Below are 22,296 nucleotides of genomic sequence, written 5' to 3'. Positions count from 1 at the left end.
TGGAGCATGGAGACCCACCCCAGGCAGGCTGCTGAGGCAGGCTGGGGCAGAATCCCTGGCTTAGCCAGAGCATGCTTCAAGTAAGTGGGCTTCCTCCAAGAAGTGAGTTCCCAGGAATTCCTGAGTTCACATAACTCTCAGGGGCAAAGAGGAGGAGACTAGCATTTGGAGACTGGGTATTCTAAAGATGCTTTCTTATTTAGCCTACAGAGCAATACTGGTAAGAAAATCATGAAAAAAAATGTATGTGTATACCTCTGTACACACACATACGTGCTCTCTTCTTAAAATCACTTTTAAAGTGGTGGATTATGGATCTTTCAAATTTCTTTTTTTTAACCTTTTACTTTTTTTCCAATTAAAAAAAGTACTTGACGTTGAGAGGTAAGATACCCAGGGAGGGTATCTTGCTCAGGGTCAAAGAGCAAATCAGTGGAAAAACCCAGACTCAAATCCAAGTTAGATCCTAGCCAAGAGCCTGTACTCAGTCCTGCCTGACCTCCCAGAAAGGAGTGCAGGGTCAGAAGCACTTAGGCAGCTGGGAGGAGGCCCTTAGGAACAGGACATGATGGGGCTAGGGCTTGGCCCAGGCCTTGATTCTCTGATTCTCTCTCTGACGGAAGGAAACGTGCTGCTGTGACTTTTACTGGTTGGAAGAGCAGAGGGAGGGGCTTTGGCAGAACAGAGGCCTCCAAAACACAAAAGGGCAGGTCTTCTTTACTGAGCTTTATCTGGGGAACTGCACAGGCCTGAGAGCAGCTTCGGAGCTGAACAGCTGAGGAGAAACAACAGTCTGAGGCAAACTTGGCCCCCTCAATACACTGACGCAGGTCATTTTCCTCTCAAACTGCTGACCCTCTCACCACCTAGAGGCAGAACCAGGACAGGAGGACACTCCTTTCCTTTCCCTCCCCATAGGAGAAAACCAGAGACCACACCTTTATATCAAGACATTTACTGACAGATGTATGTCTCCAGGCAACCCCTACACATGCAGAGAACGGAAACCAAAGGCCCAGACATCACAGGACATGCTGCCTCCCACCACCTACAAAACCACTAGCTTATACAAGTCACATGAGTCTTCTAGTTAACTAAATGAAAGGGGATGTCCACGCTATGTTAACAGGAAGTTTTGGCAGTTGTGGATGTGGATAATAGTTGATCCAATCCTCCCACTGAGCAGATGAGAAGATTGAGGCTCACAGAGGGCAAGGCTTTTGCCTGGGAGTTCCAGCTTCCAGTGAATTCCCACGTGATTAAATACATGCCCATTTGATACCTCAACCCTCCAGGTCTGTCTTTGTTGATAAGATCTGACTGCAGGGCCTCAGAGATACCCATTCTCCCAACTGCAGATACATAGGGGAACACATTCAAGTTCAGTGTTCCTTTAAATGATGTCAGATAATAGCTTTAGCAGTTTCCAAGCCCCAACATCAAATCTCAGACCGGAATTTCAACTGGTTACAAAACAAACGACCATATTTCCTGGATTCTAAGACACTACTGATTTTAAGCTATACGGGGGAAAACACAAGATCTTCTCAGAAACAATAAAAAAGGGGCGCCTGGGTGGCTCAGTTGTTAAGTGTCTGCCTTCGGCTCAGGTCATGATCCCAGGGTCCTGGGATCGAACCCCACATTGGGCTCCCTGCTCAGCGGGAAGCCTGCTTCTCCCTCCCCCACTCCCCCTGCTTGTGTTCTCTCTCTCTCGCTGTGTCTCTGTCAAATAAATAAATAAAATCTTTAAAAAAAAAAAAAATAAATAAATAAAACCCACCACTACTTTAAATGTACACGTCAATCGAAAGATCTATTTGGCTTTTAAAACCTTAAACTGAGGAAATTTTTGAGGAAATATGGTCATTTGGGTGGCTTCTCCTCCAATAGCAGAGGAGTTTAAGTCACCTGGAGATGGTGAAAAGGAAGACACTAGAGGTCTGGTTGTACCCACCACTCAGCACATCATGTGCTCTCTAACTGCAGGTAGATTTCTCTTGATGCATAAGATGTGCTCCTAAAAAATTGCAGGCTATTCTTTTTAAAAAAAAAACCAGAAGGTTCACATATCCTTCAGTCTAGCCAGTCAGGATCTCGAAAGGCATCTGATTAGACTACTGTCTGGTATAGGAATCCCTTCCATAATAGGTAAGCCCTGTGCCCTCTCTGGACCTCAGTTTCCCTAGATGATTGGAATGACTTTAATTGTGAATTGATCCTCAAAGGATGCCCAGAAAGGAGCCAGGAGATGAAGATGGAGTCAGGGGCGTCCCTGCAAATAGCATGATGGTGTAGACGCTATCTGAGGTAATTTCCTCCTGACAGTGGAGGGAGAGCATGAGCCAGCTTCTAGTGACAGGGAAGCTGACCAAATGGCCAGTTTAAAGGACCAATGGCATGTCAGGGATGCTTCAGTTCAAGGGCTTCACTTATCCTTCAGAAAACCCCTCTTTCTTTAAGGTGGCCTGAGGGAGTCTCTGCAATTAAAGAGCCTAATAAGAACAGTCTCTAGTGGCCCAACCCATGCTGGAATTCCACCAGTGATGGGGCCTCATTATCACAATAAGCTTATTGTTGAAGTTTCTACTATTAAAATTTTCTTCCCCATGTAATGCCAAAATTTTCCTGATAATGTCTATCTATAATCTCAACACCCTCTTTTAAGGCGGCACAAATCTCAGCCAGACCAGTCTCATCCCAGGCACACACGTGCTTATCTCTTTTCAACCACCCATCCTTACCTGGAATGCCCTTTCTTCTCCCCTCTCTACGTCACAGCAACCCTTTCAGAGCCCAATATATCAGTAAAAACCACAGCTTCAAATACCAGCAGCAACAGTAGTTACCATTTATACATCATTTACTACTTACCAATTTCTTCCTACTCCTATTTCATAATAACCCTACCATAATACCATTCTCTCCATTCTCTCCATTTTCCAGAAGTAGAATCCAAGACTTAGTAAAGTTAAGTGCCTCACTCAAGGCCATATAATAGCTGGAAGTGACAGAGCTGGGACTCAAACCCAAGCCTGCCTGACTCCACAGCCCATGCTCTTAACCTTTATACTATACTCCTCTGCTCCTACAGGTTAAGCCCTCAGCCTTCACATAGTCTCCGTGCCTGCCCCGATCTCATTAACTGTCCTCCAACCTGAAGACATCAATCTTGACTTAGAACACTATTTCTCAAAGTTTTCAAACTGAGACCCACAATAAGAAATACATTCTATACTGAGATTTTAGACACACACACACACACACACGTATAATGGAAATACATTTTATGAAATAATTTACTCTTATATGCATTCTGAAATTCTCATTTTAATTTTATATTATTCTAGTCTATTTCTTTTGTCTTCTTTTTTTTTTTTAATATTTTATTTATTTATTTGACAGAGAGAGACACAGCGAGAGAGGGAACACAAGCAGGGGGAGTGGGAGAGGGAGAAGCAGGCCTCCCGCTGAGCAGGGAGCCCGATGAGGGGCTCAATGCCAGGATCCTGGAATCATGACCTGAGCCGAAGGCAGACGCTTAACGACTGAGCCACCCAGGCGCCCCTATTTCTTTTGTCTTCTTTTAATGTTGGTCCCAATCCCCTAAAACTGATTTCAGCAGTAATTCATTAATGAATCAAGAGATGAAATGAGCACTTCATTATAACTTGCTCATATTGCTTAGCACTGTCCCTAACTGGACTGGGTCTTGAACTTCTGTAACTCCCACCAAGCATCTCACAGGTATTCAACAGGTGCCTGCTTGCTTTTCTTCATGACATCATTACTTTCATATGAATTGCATTCAGGGCTACAAGCCCCTTCTGCTTACGCCAATTTTATCTGTGCCACTAATAGCTCAGTGAGGTGGATCCCTCACTAATTAATAGATTAATTACTATTTGGCACCCGAGAAACTTGACCCAATCAGAGAGGTTATATGACTTGGACAAAGTCACAAAGCTACTAAGTTAAGTGGTAGAACCAGGGATTCCCCTCTGCCACAGTGACTCATGTGCTGCTTTGGACTCGCCTGGGAAGACTATGAGGAAATCAGCCGTTCTCCAGATGCCACTGTGGGGCTCTATCTTTGGTCCCCAAGCCCCCAGAGACAGTCTATCCCCATCTCCAGTGGTCTGACTGACCCAGGGAGAAGCCTGCCCATACCCAGCAATGCTCAGTGAAGCCAATATGCTGGATGGGCACAGCTCCCAAGCAGAACCTCAGTCAGGAGATGGCAAGCCTGGGCAAAATGCTGTTTGCTGGCCACCCCCTCCTGAGGGAGAGAGGCACAGAAGAGACAAAACTGGGCAGCCAGGGGGTGACTGATCCCAGATTCTGTTGAGCTCTCAGGCTGAGCTAGGCTTAGCTGTACTATGCCAGGCCATGGCCCAAGGCAGCAGTGATACTCTGCTGACCCCATGCTCTGCAGGCTCCCAGTTTCCTAGCCTTCTGTCCAAACCCAGAAGCTGGAAGTTTGCAAGAGCTCAGAGGAACAAGACCAGTTCCCAAGGCTATAAGACCAAAGACTGGGGCTCTCTCCCCACTTGTCCTTCTAGCTGTCTGCCTTCTGCCCAAGCACGCCTCAGCCCTTCTGGCTGGCAGTCAACCAGGTATGGTGCCCATGCCCATGCCCATGCCCCCTTCATCTGATGGTGGAAGATAAATCTTGATCCCAAGGAACCATTTTTAACCCCCTCCTCCAAGCCTCACTCTCCAAACCAGCCCAAACAGAAAGCCTCTTCATTTGAAGAGAAACAAAGCCCAAACAGAAAGCCTAAGGTCACAGATGATAGGATTTGATCCTCCTCATCTCAACCACTGGAGGCCAGCTGAGGTATGGGGAGAGTGAACAGAGTGGGGATCTTGAAGCCAACCAACCTAGGTTTCCATTCCAGCTCCTCCACCTGGGAGACCATAGGCAAAATACTTTCGTTCCCTGTCTCAACTTCATCTTTAAGTGGGACCATAATACACACCTCAGATTTTACAAGACTGCAGTGAGGAATAAATGTGTATAAGGGTCCAGCCTGGTGAGCAGCCAGCAAATGGTAGCTATTAGGTGACTGGTATTTGCAGCTTACCTAGTACTTTCATATCCCTTTTCTCATCTGACTGGCTCATACACACAGACACATACACATGCAGCAGGGCAGGATTATGCCCATTTTACCCATGAAGCAACTGACGCCCAGAGAGATTAAGTAATTTACTTAATGACACAGACTATAACTCCTGGCTTCTGATCCCAGCTCTATCACTTTATAGCTGTCTGAAATTGGCAGGCTGCTCCACTCCGAGCAGCTTCCCCACCTGTAATATGGGGGCAATGCTACCTCCTTAGAGGGCAGCAGTAAAGATCACATGAGGCAGTAAGAGTGGACACATTTCCAGCACTGGCCATGAAGTAGCTCTGCCAAGTACTACATATGCACACAATTCCCCAAGGAAGTAGCTTTTATTATCTCCATTTAATAGACATGAAAACTAAAGCTCAGCACGGTTGAGTAATCTGCCCAAGGTTACACAGCCTGGAAGTGGAAGCTGCCAATTAAGCACTAAATTATCCAATAAATATAAAGTGTCTCACCACCTGGCCTCAATATAATCTAAAGGCCTCAGTGCCTGTCACATTCTCTTCTCTCTTCTTTACCACCCAGTAGAGAACCACTACCCTCTGTGCCGAGAAGGGCAGGAATGAGCGACAAGAAAGCGTGGAAAATTGGGAAGTGGATGTGCAGAAAGAGCACAGCCAATGACTGAACCAGGGACAAGGGTGGAGGAGCTTCCCTCTCTCCCAGAGCTGGAAAAAGTGAGGATAAACAAAAGGCTGACCTACTTTGCACGCTGGGTAACAACCTCTGGAGTTCATTAACCTAAGAGGTGGTAATGACTGAAAGTATAAACAGCTTTTATGCCAGCTCCATAATAACTGATGATAGGAAACTGGAATGCAAGAGGGTGGGTTGGAGAGGGGTGGTGCAAATGGCCGACAGTCAGGGCTGGGAGGACTGTGAGATCACCCAGTAAGTCTACCTCCTCCCCAGACAGTCAGGGAGGCCTATAGCCAGAGGGTAAGTGATCTGCCCGAGGCCATGCTGTGAGTCAGTGTGGAAAAGGAAGATGGTCTGCAGCAGCCTGGCGCTCCCTCCTGCGGCCTGGCAGCCACTGACTTAAGGGTAAGGCAATGTCCAGGCTCTCTGTCTGGGTGAGAGTCTGGCTTGCTTCACTCTCCCCAATTCCCAGTGCAAGCTAGTTCTGGGCCTGCCTCCCTTTCCCGTAAGGAATTCCCTGGCTTTGCTCCTTCCAGCCCTGGGTCAGTACACAATGGTAAACAGGTTCTCTCCACCCTTCACTGGCCTTGCTGCCCTGGGCCTCTGCCCAGCTCTCCACTCTGTTCAGCTCCACCCCTCTTGATGTCAAGCGGAAGAAATGGTTCCTTTAGGCATCAACCTTGCTGGCTCCAAAAAGCAAGGAATCCCCATTCCCCTACCCAGCTAGGGAGGCATAGACCACAGCAGAAACCCCCAGGGCAGCTCTCCCTGACACTGCAGAAAGGTATGGAGACTATTCTCAATAGAAGACTTCCCTTCCCCAAGCCCCCACTCTTAGCAGGCAGAGTAGTGCTCAAAACTTCCCACAGGCAACCATGTCCTCAGATCACAATCTGACTGTGGACACCCAGGGGCCATCCTGATTCATGTACAGCCCCCTCACCCATCCTTACCAAACTTCTAGATCTGATTGATCTTACCAAATTAGTTTTGACTCACTGTTTGACTCACTGATTCCTTCAAGGCTCCCTACTGCCCTCTCCTTGTCCAAAAGAAACCTAAGGCCCTGGCTCTCAGCCCCTCCTATTTTCTCTTAACATCCCTCTTCTTTCCCCAACCCTATCTCTAGGTGGCCCTCTCTCTAAAAGGCCCTCTGTCACCCCTGCCCCCATTCCAATTCAGTCCCACTCATCTTCCATGGCCTCATTCAGAACTCCCTCTCATGCCTACAAAGCCTTTCCTAACTACTCCAGGGACAGAACACAATCAGCCCCTCATTATATTCTATACACATTTCTCCAGAGCCTGTGTTCCAGGGCTGAATCTACAAAGAGATGAATAAAATGCAGTCCCTGCCCTTGAAGAGGTCAATCTGGTAGAGGAGACAGATGGGTGAGTAGATAACTGGTACACATGGAAGTGTTATCACAGAAGCATGCAGAAGGTGCTAGGAAACTACAAGAAGCCCCCACAGTGGTGGTAGTGGTTGGGGGGTTGTTCAGGTAAAGGGGAGCTAACTTTTGAGATGGTCTTTGAAGGGTGATAGGAAGTGGCCAGGGTGAGAAAGGGGAAAAGACACAGCAGGCAGAAGACCCCGTATGAGCAAGCACAAGTTAACAGAAAAGGGCACGGCTTGTTTGGGGAATGTGAGCAGTCTAGTGGAGCAGGTACGGCTTCCCCACCCGACTATCTGCTCTGCTGAGGCAGCATTCCATGAGAAGGTGCGCTCCTGGAGGGTTCTACCCATCTCATTCTCCACAGTGTGTCCTGGGCCTAGAATAGAGCTTGGTACCTAACTGGTGCCCAATAAATGTGTGTTGACAGAATCATTAGCTTTGTGATCTCAGGAACTCTGTGTTTCAGTTTTCTCCACAGTGAGATGGGAATACTCTTCTAATACTCTTTTACCTTGAGATCAGGTGGGCAAAATACAGAAAGTGCTTGATAAAGAACATTCCCTCTCTGGCCTGATACCAGCTCTGAATCTTCCTTGAAGCCCAGCACAAGGCTGAGCACAGATGTGCTTGATGACAGCCTTTTACAACATTATAATTCTAATATTCAATTAATGTAACTGAATGTCTGTTAGAGCACTTACCAGGCACTTGCTATGCAACAGACATGATGCTCAGCACTTAACTTACATTATTTCATTTAATTCTGACAACAAGCCAATGAAATAGGTCCTCTAATTATCACCTCCCCCTTCCACAGATGAAGAAACAGGTTTTCAGCAAGCCAGTAACTATCTAAGGTCCAGGGTGAGCAGAAGACAGTCGTGGGTGGTGAATGCTCTTCTCCTACTCTGTCACTCAACTCCAGCACAGAGTGCTGACTGCTAGGCTAGGTGCACACAAGCCTTGATCCCAGGGAACTTTGTGGACTCAGAGCCATAAACTATGTGATGCTTGGCAAGTCACTTTACCTCTCTGAGATTTGTTATCTGCCTCTGTAAAATGGGGATTATGATGGTCCAGTCTGGTTCACCATGCAGACGTCTCTGTACAATGGCATTACCATGTGACTATGCTGGGAGGATGGAAGAGGTCACTCAGAGGCAGGACAGAAAGCCCAGGGAGGGTGGTGGTAATTATGACACAAATTCTGATTTCTTCCCCAAGTGACTGTCACTACCCAGGAGGCCTGAGACCCCAGGCAGCACTATGGTTGCATGCTTCAAGTTGAATCTTTCAGCAGATCCACCTCTATTCTCACTTCTGCTTTATCTTCACAGACCAAAGAGAAGGAAGATCAGGCCCTCCAAGTCAGGGTCACCTGAGGACTCTGTTCCAAATGACTCAAAGAGGAACTGATGGGGGGGGATTCCCAGCCTGCCCTGGGAGGCCAGAAAGCTCCAGACCACAAGCTGAGTGGGACTGGCTCCTGCCTTACCCCAAGGCCCAAGGGTGGTGGGCAGAGCACATGAAGGAATCTGGATCTGCACCATTATGCCAAAAGCCTGAAGTGAACCTCAGAGGATAATTCACACTCGAATTGTTAAGAGCCATCCTGTGCCTTTACTTTGTGGCACACACTGCTGGGTGTTTTACCAACATCACCTCTCTTAATCCTCATAACACCCCTTCTCTTCCGTGCCACCACCTGGCCCATTTATCTCAGAAAAGTCACATGACTAGAAAGTGACAGAGCCAGGTATGCTGGTGTCTTGAACCCAGGCTCCCCCAGGCCCAAATTTAGGTTCTCCCTTTTTGTGAAACCAAGACAGAAAGGGAAGGGAAAGAAGCAGCGTCCTCCAAAAGTGGCTGGCTGGGAAGGAATGCTCCTGGACCCACAGAGCCCAGGGCCCAGAGTGCACTCAGGAGGAACAAGAGTTCTCTGCACTATGTTCCTGAGCCCCCTCACTAGCCAGCTGCTCCTGCCTTGTCTTAGGGTACATGTGAGGGGCTGTGTGTGAAGATCTGGGACAGGAAGTGTACCATTCATCACAACACCTCAAAACAACTTGAGAAGCCTACCAGGAGAAGCACAGACACCTAGGGCTGGACTGAAGACCTAAAGCCGGGATGGGGGGGGGGGCGGAGGGAGGTGGCCCAGAGAGGCCACACAGTGGGCACCAGCTTTGGTAAGATAGATAATTGGAAAGGAGGAATCCTGGGTTCCAGGCCCAATTCCATCACTTGCCTAGCTTTGGTTTTCTTGGCTGTAAACAGGGAAAATAAAACTTATCCTACAGATTTCCCATTGCTCCTGTAAGGACTACTGTAAGGCAATGAGAATGAAAGCACTTTGCAGACTAAAGAGCTAGACAAATCAGAGCATCCTTTGATTTGATTATACTCCCAAAGACATGAGGGTCACTGGTACTACACACAAAGAGAGGTCCTCCCACAGGAGGAACAGAGCATGCTGGAAGAATTGGTCTCTGTGGGCTGTGCCATGACAACCCCTTGCACTTGCATGGTACCTCATAAAAAACTTCTCAAAGCACTTTTCATATACTCCAAGGTCAGTCTCAGAAGCAGAAGAGCTCTTCAACATCATCCCATTAAAACTGCCTTGGTTTATATGTGAGGGAAACTGAGGCTTAGAAAGATTAAGCAATTTTCTCAAGGTCACACAGCTAGTTAGGGATCCACTGAGGAGGCTGGGGACTCAGGTCTCCTGACCCCTGTTCAGCAGTCTTTGTTTATGCTATGCTCCTAATCCAGTTATCTCATTTGATCCTCACAATCCTTTTGTACACAGGCCACGCCTTTAATACCTATTGAATATCTGACTTCCCTGCTAGGCTGTAAGTCCTGGGAGGGCAGGACCAGGTCTGCATCCCCCATTCCCCATCCCCAGCTGCACACATAGTAAGTGCTGGGTGAGAAACAGGGAGCATTAGCCTCATGGTCGGGAGAGAGGACATACCTCAGTCACACTCCATAAGGGTCAGTGGTGGAGCCAACACCAGCACCTTGACTCCTATGCCTCATTCAGAGCCCTTTCCCACTACTAGCCTAAATCCACATTTCCAGCCAGACTCTTTCATCTCTGAGAAATGGCTGGCGATGCCCCTAAGTGCTAAGGGGTTCACCTTCTCACAGGTACAGGACTTATTTCCACCTGCCCCAGCTGAGGATCCAGTTCTAGGAACACAATAAAGACTCAGGGTGAGGTCAAGCTGGCCCTGGCTGCCATGTGCCTCCCCTTGATCAGTTTATCTATGCCCAAAGCCCCATACCTACCCTCTCCAGCTGCATGCCACCTTAAGGCTGGTTTTCCATGCCCTCAGGCCTTACTCCTCTCTCCTTGGAGAGGAGTCTGGCTCTCCTTGTAGCCTTCTTTGCCATCCAATATGCTTACTGGGCAGAGAGCACAAAGCTCAGTACCACTCACCCCACCCCCCACCCCAACCAGGCCAGCTAACCCGCTCTCCTACTGGAGAGAGACAAAGAATCCCTTGATGTGTTCTGGGCCATGCCAGCCATGCCAGGCACCTTGGGGAGCCCAAGGCTGTGACAAAGCAGAGTCAGCAGCAGCCCAATGTCCACTTCAGGCCTTCCCTCCCTGTGGTCAAAGGGCCCCAGTATGGGTTCTGTGAGAGATCAGGGCCACTTCATCTTGTCCCAAGCCTTCCCAATTCCCCATCAGTCCACAAAGCCAGTTAGGCATCAAGCCTTACTGATTTGCTGGCTTCTTCATCCTCATAGCTCCAAACCTCTTCCAGGCCTCTCCATTGCCTTTTTGGGCTGTCCTGAACTCCCTCAACTGGTCTCACTGCCTGCAGTCCAGCTCCTGTCTACACCAGCACCAGACTGATCTTGATGAAACACAGGACGCCTCAGTCTGACATTCCAGGCTACGCATGGTCCACCCAACCTACTTTCCTAGAGCCTCCCCTTGTTTCACATCCTCCTCCTGCCTTCTGCTCTTCTTGTCACCTCCGCTCTTGCACACCATATTTCTCAAACAGCTGGCTTTTGGGGGTACTTTGCACATAGGTCCCCTCCCACCCAATGAAATGCCCTACTTGCTCCTTCTGAGGACTGGATCAATGTCACTTCTTCCTGGGCTCCTATAGATGGAGCTGGCTGCCTCTTCCTATATATTTCAGAGCAACCACACACCTCAATTATAGCCTTTACTGCTCAACACGGTAATGATTTGTTTGTGGTTCTATTTTCCAACAAGTCTGTGAACCTCTTGAGGGCAACAAGACACAAATGCCTTGTTCAGTTCTGTATCCCTTGTCCGAATCACAGGGGCTGGCAGAGTGGTGCTCAATAAATATTTGGTAAATAAACTCACTACTAAGATGGATAAGCTGGCAAAAGTTAAGACTTGGGTTTCTCTCCCAGTCTCCTGAGTCTGCTGCCTACTTTCCTACCTGATGAGCAGTGAAGAACTAAGCTGTGACAGTTTCTTAGGAGCTGCAGAGGGCATGCAGAGGGCGGGGTGGGATAAGAAAGGAAAGAGAAAGGTGAGATAAATAAAGCCAAAGTTGGCAGCTGCCCTGAAATCCTGGATAGGAGGCTTCTAAGCAGGTGAAGCATCAGGAGTGTTGGTTTGCCAGTGGGGCAGACAGGACAGTTTCTTCCTTGCCAGGGAGGGTCATTGGGCCCAGGAGAGCAAAGCAGCTAAAGGAGGCGTCCTCCCCCTCACATGTACTGCCTGCAGGATAAAGTCATCAGCTAGGGCACTGACAATGGGTGGATGATGGCTGGGTTCTGCTCTGTATCCTGGCCTGGATGCTCAACTGGCTGGGAGTCAGGAAGAGAATGGGCAGTGAGTGACATGTAGGGTAGCAGCAGGCTGAGAATCAGAAGATCTGGGATTCCTCCTTAATTTGGCTCCATTCGGATTCCTCACCTGTACAGGGAGCATAATTCTTGCCTTAGCTACAAAGAAACAAAGGCACAGAACGGACATCAAAGTCAGATGACCATTAGGCAGTATTTTGGCGTCAACAGCAATGCAGCATGGACTCTGGCCTATGGGAGGGCTAGACCAGGCCTCATCTAGCCATGCTTCCAGGGCCTCCCCAAGTATCTTTCTCACTGGTTCCTTCTCTGACTTGGCTGGCTATGGACTTTCGCTGTCATGAGACCTACCTTGCCCTCCACACCAGGATGGGGAGGTAGCCAAGTTCCTGCTAACTCCTGCTCTGGGTGTGCAGGCCTCAGGGACTAGTGAGCACCTGTCATCTGCCTGCTGCCACCTGAGCAAGGCTTAGTCACTGGATTTAGCATTGAGAAACAGGTTCTAGTCCTAGTTCTGCCATTTACCAGCTGGCAAACCTTGGGCACTTTCTTCTCAGATCTTTGGTGTGCTCATCCATAGAATGGGGATAACTGCCCCTCTCAGGGGCAACATTGGTTACGGTTCACTCCTGCTCACAGGGGAATGAACCTCACTGACACTCATCATCGTATCTAGAGATGCAAGTAGAAAATGAAAAGACGGGACCACCAGCCACTCCAATCTTAAAAAGGAGCAAGAACAGAGGTGTCTGGCTAGCTCAGTCAGAAGAGCATACAACCCTTGATCTCGGGGTAATGGGTTTGAGCCCCACAATGGGTATAGAGATTACTTAAAAAAAAAAAAAAAGTAGCAAGAACATTCATTGAGCACCTACAGTGTGCTAGATTCTTTTCAAACATCAGCTCCTGTAAACCTCACAAAAACCCCTGCAAAAATCAGTATTATCACAACCATTTCACAGTGAGAAACTAAGGCTTAGTAAAGTGAAGCAACATGTCCAAAGTCACAAACACAACCAGACTCCAGAGTTTGTATGAAGAGGGAACACAGAGCATCTTCTTTCCCCCCACCTCAGTGTAAACAGATTGGGTGGCTGGACCAGAGCCAGGCCTCACTGGTCCTCTGGAGGTCCTGTTTCAGGCCCAGATGCTGGGAGGACAAAACATCAAGTAGGGCCCACTGCCTTATCTCTTTCCCACAGCTTAGGATTTCCTATCAGGCGGACACACAGGCACCTTCCCAGGGCAGCAGCTGGTACACTGGCCTCCTACTTCACCAAGTCTTGTCTGAGGCCCCAGAACACCCACAAGGCCACCAAACTGGATTTTCCTTTGAAGCTGGAGAAAAGAGAAAATGGACGGCCTGTGGTCTAAAGTCCACAGACCAGGGCTCCACATGTGCAGCTGCCTCCTTCCAGATGGACCACCCAGGGACCACTCCACTGCCAGTTCCATGCTCTCCTGGGAACCATAATAGCTCAAGAAAAGAGGATGCTCTGAGCTTATAAGCTGGAGAAGGTGGTGGGAAGGCAGGGAGACAGGCTGTGGCCTGTCAGGAGGGCCCTGGCCCTGCCCCAGCAAAAACTGGCACAGACCAAACTATAGGGATGCCAATTAAGCCAGTTCTACGGGGCTGCCACAGTTGGCTAGGAATAGTGGACGGCCCAGGGGACAAGAGAACTGAATCAGCAGAAGACAATACTACTATTCCAGATGTTTCTCTCTGGACCCAGCTCAGATCCTTCTCTCCCCTAGCAGAAAGCCAACACCCACGGGATCCCAGAAAGCATAGCTCCTCACCTCATCTGGCCTACAGCACAGAGCAGACTGAAACTAGGTGGGAAGTTCCAGCCTTAGGAAGCCATTCCTGGCAATCACATGGGAAAAGAGGGAGGTCAGGAACCCACTTCTCTCAGGCCATCTCCCTTGGGTCAGGAGACCTGGTATCCAACTAGTATCTTTCTTTCCCTTCCTGACCACCTCCTCTATGCTACAGAAGGAACCTCCCCATATAGATCTGTTCTTCCTACCCCAAAGTGATAGGAATGGTAACATCACTCTTCCTACCCTTCTCCGCTGAGAACACTTCTTTTTCCTCCTCTGGTCCTTCCTGGTCTTCAACAACCAGCTCAGCCCCCAGCCAAGCCAAAAGAACTAATGCTGCCAGCACCTCTGTTTGTGTGCCTGCCAACCACAGGGCCCTTTGCTGGCTGGTTTCTTTCTTTCCCTCCTCACTTACTGGCTACTGCTCACGAGCAGGCAGGGACTATCACAGGCTCACCAAAGGTATCCTGTAGAATAGGCTCAAAAGACAGACAAGGTAAAGAAGTGGAAAGGGCCTAGGGCTGGGAATCAGAAGTTCTGGGATTAGTTTCTGGCTCTGATCCTAACAAACTGAAGAGGTGAGGCTAATCACTTTTCTCAGGCCTCAGTTTACCTATCTGTATGATGACAGCCATCTCTAGGGTCACTTTCAGCTTTTTGACTTGAAATGTCTGTCAGTAAACGTCATTCAGTAAATAAATACTAATTGAGCATTTACTTCTCTGCAGGCCTGAGTAGAAAAAGGTGAATAAGCCTGGCCCCAGCCCTCAAGCTGCTCAGTCTAATAAACCAGTGATGACAGCATATTGTTACCCTTGCTGGCTTGTCCTTGTTAGCCTCCTACACTGCTGAGCTAAGTCAGGGAAGATGAGGGCAGGCAGGTTCCTGCTAAGAACCTTCTGTTCCACCTACCCAGCACCTGATTTTCTGCTGGGACCATAGGCCATATTAATGGATGGTGAAGGCAGTGGAAACTATCCTGACCTAGGAGTCAGAAACCCTGGGTTCAAGTCTTGGTTCTGCCAACTAATATGCTTTGTGATCTTAAGCAAGTGATTCTCCTCTCTGAGCCTCAGTTTCCTCATCTGTAAAAGTAAAGGCTAAGCTGGGTCAATCTCTTAAGATCCCTTCCAGTTTGGGGCGCCTGGGTGGCTCAGTCGTTAAGCGTCTGCCTTCGGCTCGGGTCGTGATCTCAGGGTCCTGGGATCGAGCCCCACATCGGGCTCCCTGCTTGGCGGGAAGCCTGCTTCTCCCTCTCCCACTCCCCCTGCTTGAGTTCCCTCTCTCGCTGTGTCTCTGTCAAATAAATTAAAAAAAAAAAAAAAAAAGATCCCTTCCAGTTTCAACAGTCTATGATTTTATGATCTGCTCACGCCAGGCACGTAACAGTCACCTGAACAGGGTAGCCTCTGATCTGCTTTCTTCCCCACCCCCTAAGCCCCTGGCAACTGCCAAAACCAACTGTCTTGAGACAACCTTTGGTCCACGGTGGCTGAAATGGACCTTTAATCTGGAGCCAGAGTCCCTGCCCTCTCCACTGCAGCCATTAGTGCTAACATTTCACTTCTCTGGGATAGCACATGGACTCCTAGCACCCTTAACCATGAGATTAGTGTTAGGGCAGTCACCCTGAAACTTTCCATAACTTCCCCTCTTCTGGCCTTGGGCAGGGACTTACTTTTGGCTTCTTCGGAACCACAATATAAACTAAGCAGGCACAGTCAAGCTTTCAGACACCAGAGATTTTAGGCTGATCAACAGGGTCAAGAAAGTGAGGCAGGGACAGAGGAGGGAACCTGGGATCCCACCTCAGCCCCAGTTCTATAAACACCAGTGATGTTGAGGGCATCTGCAAAGCCTGGGTTTGTGGCTGGAGTGTGGGGAAGACAGATGTCTGGCTGCCTGGTGGGGGAACACAGCCAAAGGGAGGTGCTCCCACTGGGGCGTCTCTCTGTTCATAAATACCAGAGGTACGCCCTCATTCTTCTCATCAATTCTCAGACCCTTAGAAGGAAAAGAAAGGAAACTAACATTTTCTAGGCCACTACCTGGGTCAGACACTGTGCTAGGCACCTTCATACACCTGAGTTCACTTAATTCCCACAGTAATCTTGGGAGTACATGTTACTGTTGCCTTTTATGGTGAGCAAACAGGCTCAGAGATTCAGGATCTTGCCCAAGGTCACACAGCCAGCAAGTGTGATTTTTTTCCCCCCTAAGTCTGGCCTTTTCCCACTATATCACACTGCTCTGTACCCTGATATCTGGTTAACTGCCTATAAGAAAGCAGTAGGAACTCTTATCTCCTAGAATTCACCAGCAAATCTGAGCTCTTCCTTCCAAGAACCCACAAATGCAATTGGGAACTTCTTTCCCACTTGTCAAGACCCCCATCCCTCTCAGGGCCCTAATCCCTAGTGACTGCTCCTCAATTCAAAAAACATACCCTAAGGTCTCCTTTGGTTTCTCACAAGTTAATCCCAGGGGAGCTGTGACAAAGCATCAAATCAAGGTGAGGCATCAGAATAAGGGGTGCTCTCTGCGTCCTGCACTGGGCAATGTTTAGCCTGCTGTGAGCAAGTGGGGAGAGGCTGGAGGAGACAGATCCAGTGGGTAGGAGAGAACTCGCCTTAGGAGAGGGAGCTACATTTCTCCAAAGGAGAAGCAGGCCTGGTAAATATGAGGCTTTAGGACTGGGTAAAATCCCGGAAATGACCTTTATGGGGCTGCTTGTGTGGGGTGGGGTTCTTAAGAGATGGTCAAGGCACCTTCATAAGTCATAAGACAGGCTGGGGGAGTCTTGGACAGTCAGAGAAGGGGACAAAGGACCATCTGGAGTAGGGTCCTGGCTGAGTCCTATGGGCCCCCACAGGTAATTATGTGAGGCTCTCTGTCAAAGGGGAGGCACACCATGAGGGAGGCTTGTCATTTCTGTGCAGAACACTAGTCTCATGTGACAGGACAGCTGGGATGGGAGTGGGGTCTGGAGTCTATCCTTCTTAAGGGGACCGCCAGCCCATATATATGATCTCTGTGAGGATGAGGCTCAGAGGGTTCTATGGGGCAGTGTGGCTGCCCAGTAACCCAGCTTGGAGACTGCCTCACATTTCTCTGCCTGCCAGCTGGGTCCTGGATGCTCTGGGGGTGGGGATCAGAGTGTGCTACCAGCAGGGACCCTGCTGTCTCTATGACTGCCCCCTTGAGTCTGTGTTTTGGGAGGAGGTGGGTGTTTCCACAGCATACACAGAGACAGCCAACTGTCTGTCCTGGAGGTGAGGCACTGTCACCCTGTGGGTCCTGGGAAGGGGGAGTGTCTGCCCACCTGTTGCCAGTGACAGAGAAATCTGCCTCTGAAGGGGGAGGAGAGCACTCTGTGACCCTTCCGTGAAGGGAAGGGACTACCTGCCCCAGGGTGGGACTTTCTGGGAGGTTGCTGATCAATGTCAGTCCAGTCCACCCAGAAGTCTGCGTGTCTTGAGGTAAGGGTCAGTCTGTCCTGGAGTGGAATGAGGGCAGGGCAGTCTGTCCCTTTGAAGTCCGTCTGCCGAAGGTATCTCCCTGGTGTGGGGGTAGCAGAGTGGAGACAGGGCGTCTGTGGGTCTTGGGGGATGGGGGTAGAGAGGATATCTGTCAGGGGAGGGGCAGCCATCTGTGAGCCTCCCAGGGGTGGCACAGTCAATTAGGCCTAAGGCTGCGGTGGCAGCAATGCGGTTGGGCCAGGTGTCTGTCGTTCTGTCCCGCAGTTGGGAGGAGGGCACTGTGGGCGCTTCCTGGGGGCGGGTCAATGTGTCTGGAGGGCGGGGGCAAGGGGAGGTAGGGTTGGCCTGTCTGTCCTTAGGTCGGAAGCGGGCTCGTGAGTGAGGGGCGGGTCACTCCGCCTGGGAGGAGGTGGGGGTGGGGCAGGGAGGGGAGGGGTCGCTGGTCTCTGGCTGGGAGGGGAACGTGTCGGTCAGTCCAGAGGGCGGCTCCGTCCGCGTCGAGGCCCCCCGCGCGGATTCCGCGCCCAGTCCCGGCCCTCAGCCCCGAGCCCCGGCGCTACTCACGCGCCCTCGGCGCCCTGCGAGCCCACGATGAAGCCGAACTTGTCGATGCGGCGTTCGGCGAAGCCGTTGGCCTCCGAGTCCGAGCCGAGAGAGCTGAGCTCGTCGGCGGCTGCGGCGTCGGGGCCCGGGACCAGGCTCTCTCGGGTCCCCGACAGACTCCCTTCGGCCGCGGGCGCGCGCGGCCCGTTCTCTCCGCGGCTCTTCGCCATCCCGGCCGCGCCCGCCGCCTCAGCCCCAGCGGCCACCTCAGCCACCTCAGCCGCCTCAGCCTCCGGGCCGCCGCCGACGCCGCCGACGCTCCGCCCATGCGCCGCGCCCATTGGCCGCCTCAAGGCCAGGGGCGGGGCCCTAGGCCCTCCCGGGAGCTTACCCCCACGCCCAATGGGCGCCGCGGACCCCAGGGCCCGCCCACCTCCCTAGACTGGCGCCAACCGACTCGACGTGAGGGGGCGGGGCAGCCGTCACCGGGAGCCCTCCCCCCGGGCTGTCAATCAAGAGAGCTTACCTGAAAGAGCTCCCAGGGCCTTTCCGGGTTGCCCCCGCCCGCCTGTCGCGCGCAGCGCCACTCGGTTAGAGGCCGAGGGAGTGCGCTGGGGATTCCGCATCTGCCTCCTGAACCCAGGCTCCTCTCGAGACCCAAGAGATATGGGTAGGGATGGTTTCACCCATTCATTTATGAGAAGCTCTGAGGAGACCCAGGCTGGATTCGGGATTCGGGGACTCGCCCAGGGACACTCAACGGCTTAAAGACCCAGGCTGAGCTAAAAGTTCCGCCGCCCCTGCTCACTGCTTCTAGGGATTTAAATTAGCTCTTGGGAGGCCTATTTAATAAGAATAATGACCAACGTTTATTGGGCTACTCATTGCCCCAAGTTCTATCCACTTTCTCTCGTAATCTTTTTCCCAACAGCTTGAGACATGATTAACCTACCATAAAAATTACCCGTTTAAAGTGTATAATTCAATGGTTTAAAGCATATTTGTGGAGTTGTGCAACTATCACCACAACCTAATTTTAGACCATTTTCATCACCCCCAAAACAAATTCCTATCCATTAGCAGTCACTCCCCATCCTTGGCAACCACAAATCTGCTTTCTATTTCTATAGACTTGCCCTTTCCGGACATTTCATATAAATGGAATCATACAATATGTGGCCTGTGTGTCTGGCTTCTTTTACTCAGCATGTTTTCAAGGTTCATCCATGTTGTAGTATGTATCAGTACTTCATTCCTCTGTGTGCCTGAATAATATTCCACCAAATGCAAATTCCACATTTTATTTATCCATTTATCAGTGATGGTCATTTGGGTTGTTTCCATTTTTGGGAAACAACATTCAGGTACAAGCTTTTCTATGGACATATATTTTCCTTTCTCTTGGGCAAATACCTAGGAGTGGGAATTGCTAGGTTATATGGTAACTGGTTAACCTCCTGAGGAACTGGCAAGCTGTTTTCCAAATTGGTCACACCTTCTGTTATCATCTTTGTGCAATGAGGTAGATACAATTTTGTCCCATTTTTACAGTTAAAGAAACTGAAGTGTAGAGAAGTGGAATCAGCTGCCTAAGGTCCCAGCAATAGCTGTGGCAGAGGCAGGATTTGAACTTAGCTCTTACCAACAACAGCTTATATCAGGAGGCATGGATCAATTGTATCTATATAGACTTATCTCCCAAAAGCCTACTTCCCACCCCAGGGATTGTCAACTCTTGGAGCCATGATGATAGCTCCTCACTTAAGCCCAGTACTTTTTAGTTTATAAGCTGCAACCACGTTGTCATCTGATAGTCCCTGTAGACCTGAGGGAGACAGACCCAGAAACAGGAGAAGACTGGAAGAGCCAGGCCTGGCTGCAGGGCCTGGGACAGGCTGCTAAGGGGCCCAAGGCATGGCCCCAAGAGAGGGGTCCTAAGACTTGAGTGATTTCACCAGCCGTTTCCTTGATGCCACATGGCCCAGACATTCTTGAAGACTTCACTGTGCAGTCTTCACATTCCATAGGCTTCTGGTTTTCCATAAACAGGGCAACAGCAGACATGGGAGTGGGCACAGGCTATTTTGGTCTTAAACTCTGTCTAGGAAGACATTCCTCCTCTCCAATGGCTCTAGACAGTGGTGGGTTCTTAGTCCCAGGTTGTAGGAGGGGTGAGTGGGCCTTACATGGGGATGTTGGCCTATCCCAGGGAAGGGAAAGAGGAGCCAGACACAAGGGGAGCAGATGTGAGGCCTCAAGCCTGGCAAAGTATTCACAACCCTTTGACTTCATAATTCTGGTCCTAGGGCCATATCCCAAACACGTTCGGCTCTGTAAAGGCACATGTACAGTGATGTTTGCCTCAGAGGTATTTGGGGTGGGGGTGAGGGATAGGTAAGAAGCACCTGGGTGTCCATCTCTGGGAGAGTAAATGTTTCTCAAATTAAGGCCTTGAGGCCCCAGCTTTTAATTTTCTTACACAAGCCCACCCAGGATTCAAATCTCTGTTGTCACTGTATACCTTAAGTCACTTCTCTCTCAGCCCATTTCCTCATCTGCGAAGTGGAAATACTGGAAAATATACCTCCTTATGGAAGTTGTTCTGAGACTTCAGTGTGATAATATGTGCTAAGCATCTGGCACATGGAGGTACTTAGTAGATGGAAGCCAGGAGTGATGGTGTTTGTAGTTTACAAAGCACTTTGCAAATCCATTACTGTTTTGAATATTTCCCATCACAGTCTGTTGGCTGCAGCAGGGTTTACCTAATTTAACCCATGGAACATGGCTTGGGAGACTTCACTTCATGAATGTACCCCTCAGGAAGTGAGCATTCCTGTGCAAAATTGATTAACTTCTCAGAACACTAGTTTCCTCTTCTGAAAAATAAGAATGTCAATAATTACTCAGTGAGGGGGTGCCTGATGGGCTCAGTCAGTAGACCATGCAACTCTTGATCTGGGGGTTGAGTTCAAGCCCCATACAGGGTGTAAAGCTTACTCAAAAAAAAAAAAAAAAAAATTACTTGGTGAAGTACATAAGCTATCTCTGAAGCCTCCAGCACACAGTAGACACTCAGTTACATTTCTTCAAATTTCAGAGCTCTTTGATATTTATTGAACAAGAGATGAAGACCTGGATCAATAGTTTACATTGCACTAGAGGAAGAACACGTGTGTGAAAAGGACAATAAAGCAGGGTAAGGTATAGAGAATACTGGGGGTGCGGGTGGGGGTGGGGAATAGATGGAGATAAGGAAGCTTCTCTGTGGGGATCTGGGAGAAAGAGAAGCGGGCTCAGAGAATGGGGTGGTTAGGCAGTGAGAAAGTAGGAGTGAATGAATGAATGAAAGATCCAAACGAATGCCCCGCAGAGTTACATGGCTCCCTGGATAGTTAAGAGGCCTTTGGCAATGCTGTGAAACATCCAGGTAGACTGGCTGCTGTAGGTATTGAGGAGATGCTTAGCCAGGACTGCCCAAATGAATGGACAACCTGGAGACTCATCCTACTAGAGTCATTCCTGAAAGTTTAGCTCCAGGTGCTCACACGGGCCCCAGGGAAGTCCTCTTTCCTGGACCCTGGAATGTAGAACTGCGTGTGCTCAGAAAATCTGTCAGCACTGGCTGTGAGTAGATGTCCAGATGTCAGAGCCTTTATTTGTAATAAGAGGAGAGCTGAGGTTCAGAAGGTAGACAGGTGGTGCCCAGCAGCCAATGAAGAGTAGGCAAGCTATAGTTTCTTTATCCCTACACCAAGGATAAGAGAAAGACTCTTTTGGTCCAAGTGGCAGGGAACAGAATTCAAAAGGGCTTAACCCAAAACTGCATTTAGTGGGTTCTATAGCTTAAAAAAAATCACAGGCAGGGGGCAACTGGGTGGCTTAGCTGGTTAAGTAACTGCCTTTGGCTCAAGTCATGATCCCGGGGCCCTGGGATCAAGCCCCACATCGGGCTCCCTGCTTCTCCCTCTGCCTCTGCCTGCCACTCCCCCTGCTTGTGCTCTCTCACTGTCAAATAAATAAAATCTTAAAAAAAAAAATCATAGGTAAATGAGCTTCAGGAGATGTCTGATCCAGAGGTGGACCAGTAATAGCAACCTTATTTTCCTTTTTCTTTGTCCTCCGTCTTGCTTCATCTCAAGCTAGAGCCCCTCATGGTAGCAGCTCCAGGCTCACCACACATGCATACAACAGACTCTTCTGGTAGCTTCTGCTCAATAGTGAGGGGGCAGCATTCCTTCAGGTGTCATCTGTTTATACTAGGACACATGCCTATCCCTAATCTAATTACCACAACTCAGGGACAGGGAACACTGACTGCCTTAACTCAGTTTAAGGCAATAGCAGTACCTTCTCTGTAATAAGGAATAGTAGGGTATCTTGTCTTGCTTCAGATTACATGACTCAGGGGTATCTAGAATAATTCACTTACCTTTTTTGGGAAAGATTTTATTTATTTATTTGAGA

At 49.4% G+C, this 22,296-nt stretch overlaps 1 protein-coding gene across 2 annotated transcripts in view; it reads right to left on the bottom strand.

The window, feature by feature from the left end:
• The window catches only part of TBC1D10A (TBC1 domain family member 10A), a 31,391-nt gene extending 13,266 nt beyond the window's left edge, over positions 1–18,125 (bottom strand). For both annotated transcript variants that reach the window (XM_044921013.1, XM_021703431.1), the window contains exon 1: positions 17,851–18,125. In XM_044921013.1, coding sequence (XP_044776948.1) covers positions 17,851–18,059 — 209 coding nt within the window. In that variant the 5' untranslated portion in view covers positions 18,060–18,125. The remainder of the gene's footprint in view (positions 1–17,850) is intronic.
• Positions 18,126–22,296: the final 4,171 nt, after the last annotated feature.

This window comes from Neomonachus schauinslandi, chromosome 14 (genome assembly GCF_002201575.2).
Source record: "Neomonachus schauinslandi chromosome 14, ASM220157v2, whole genome shotgun sequence".
NCBI lineage: Eukaryota > Metazoa > Chordata > Mammalia > Carnivora > Phocidae > Neomonachus > Neomonachus schauinslandi.
Note: the sequence above shows the minus strand (reverse complement) of the source record. Positions and strands in the feature narration are given on the sequence as shown.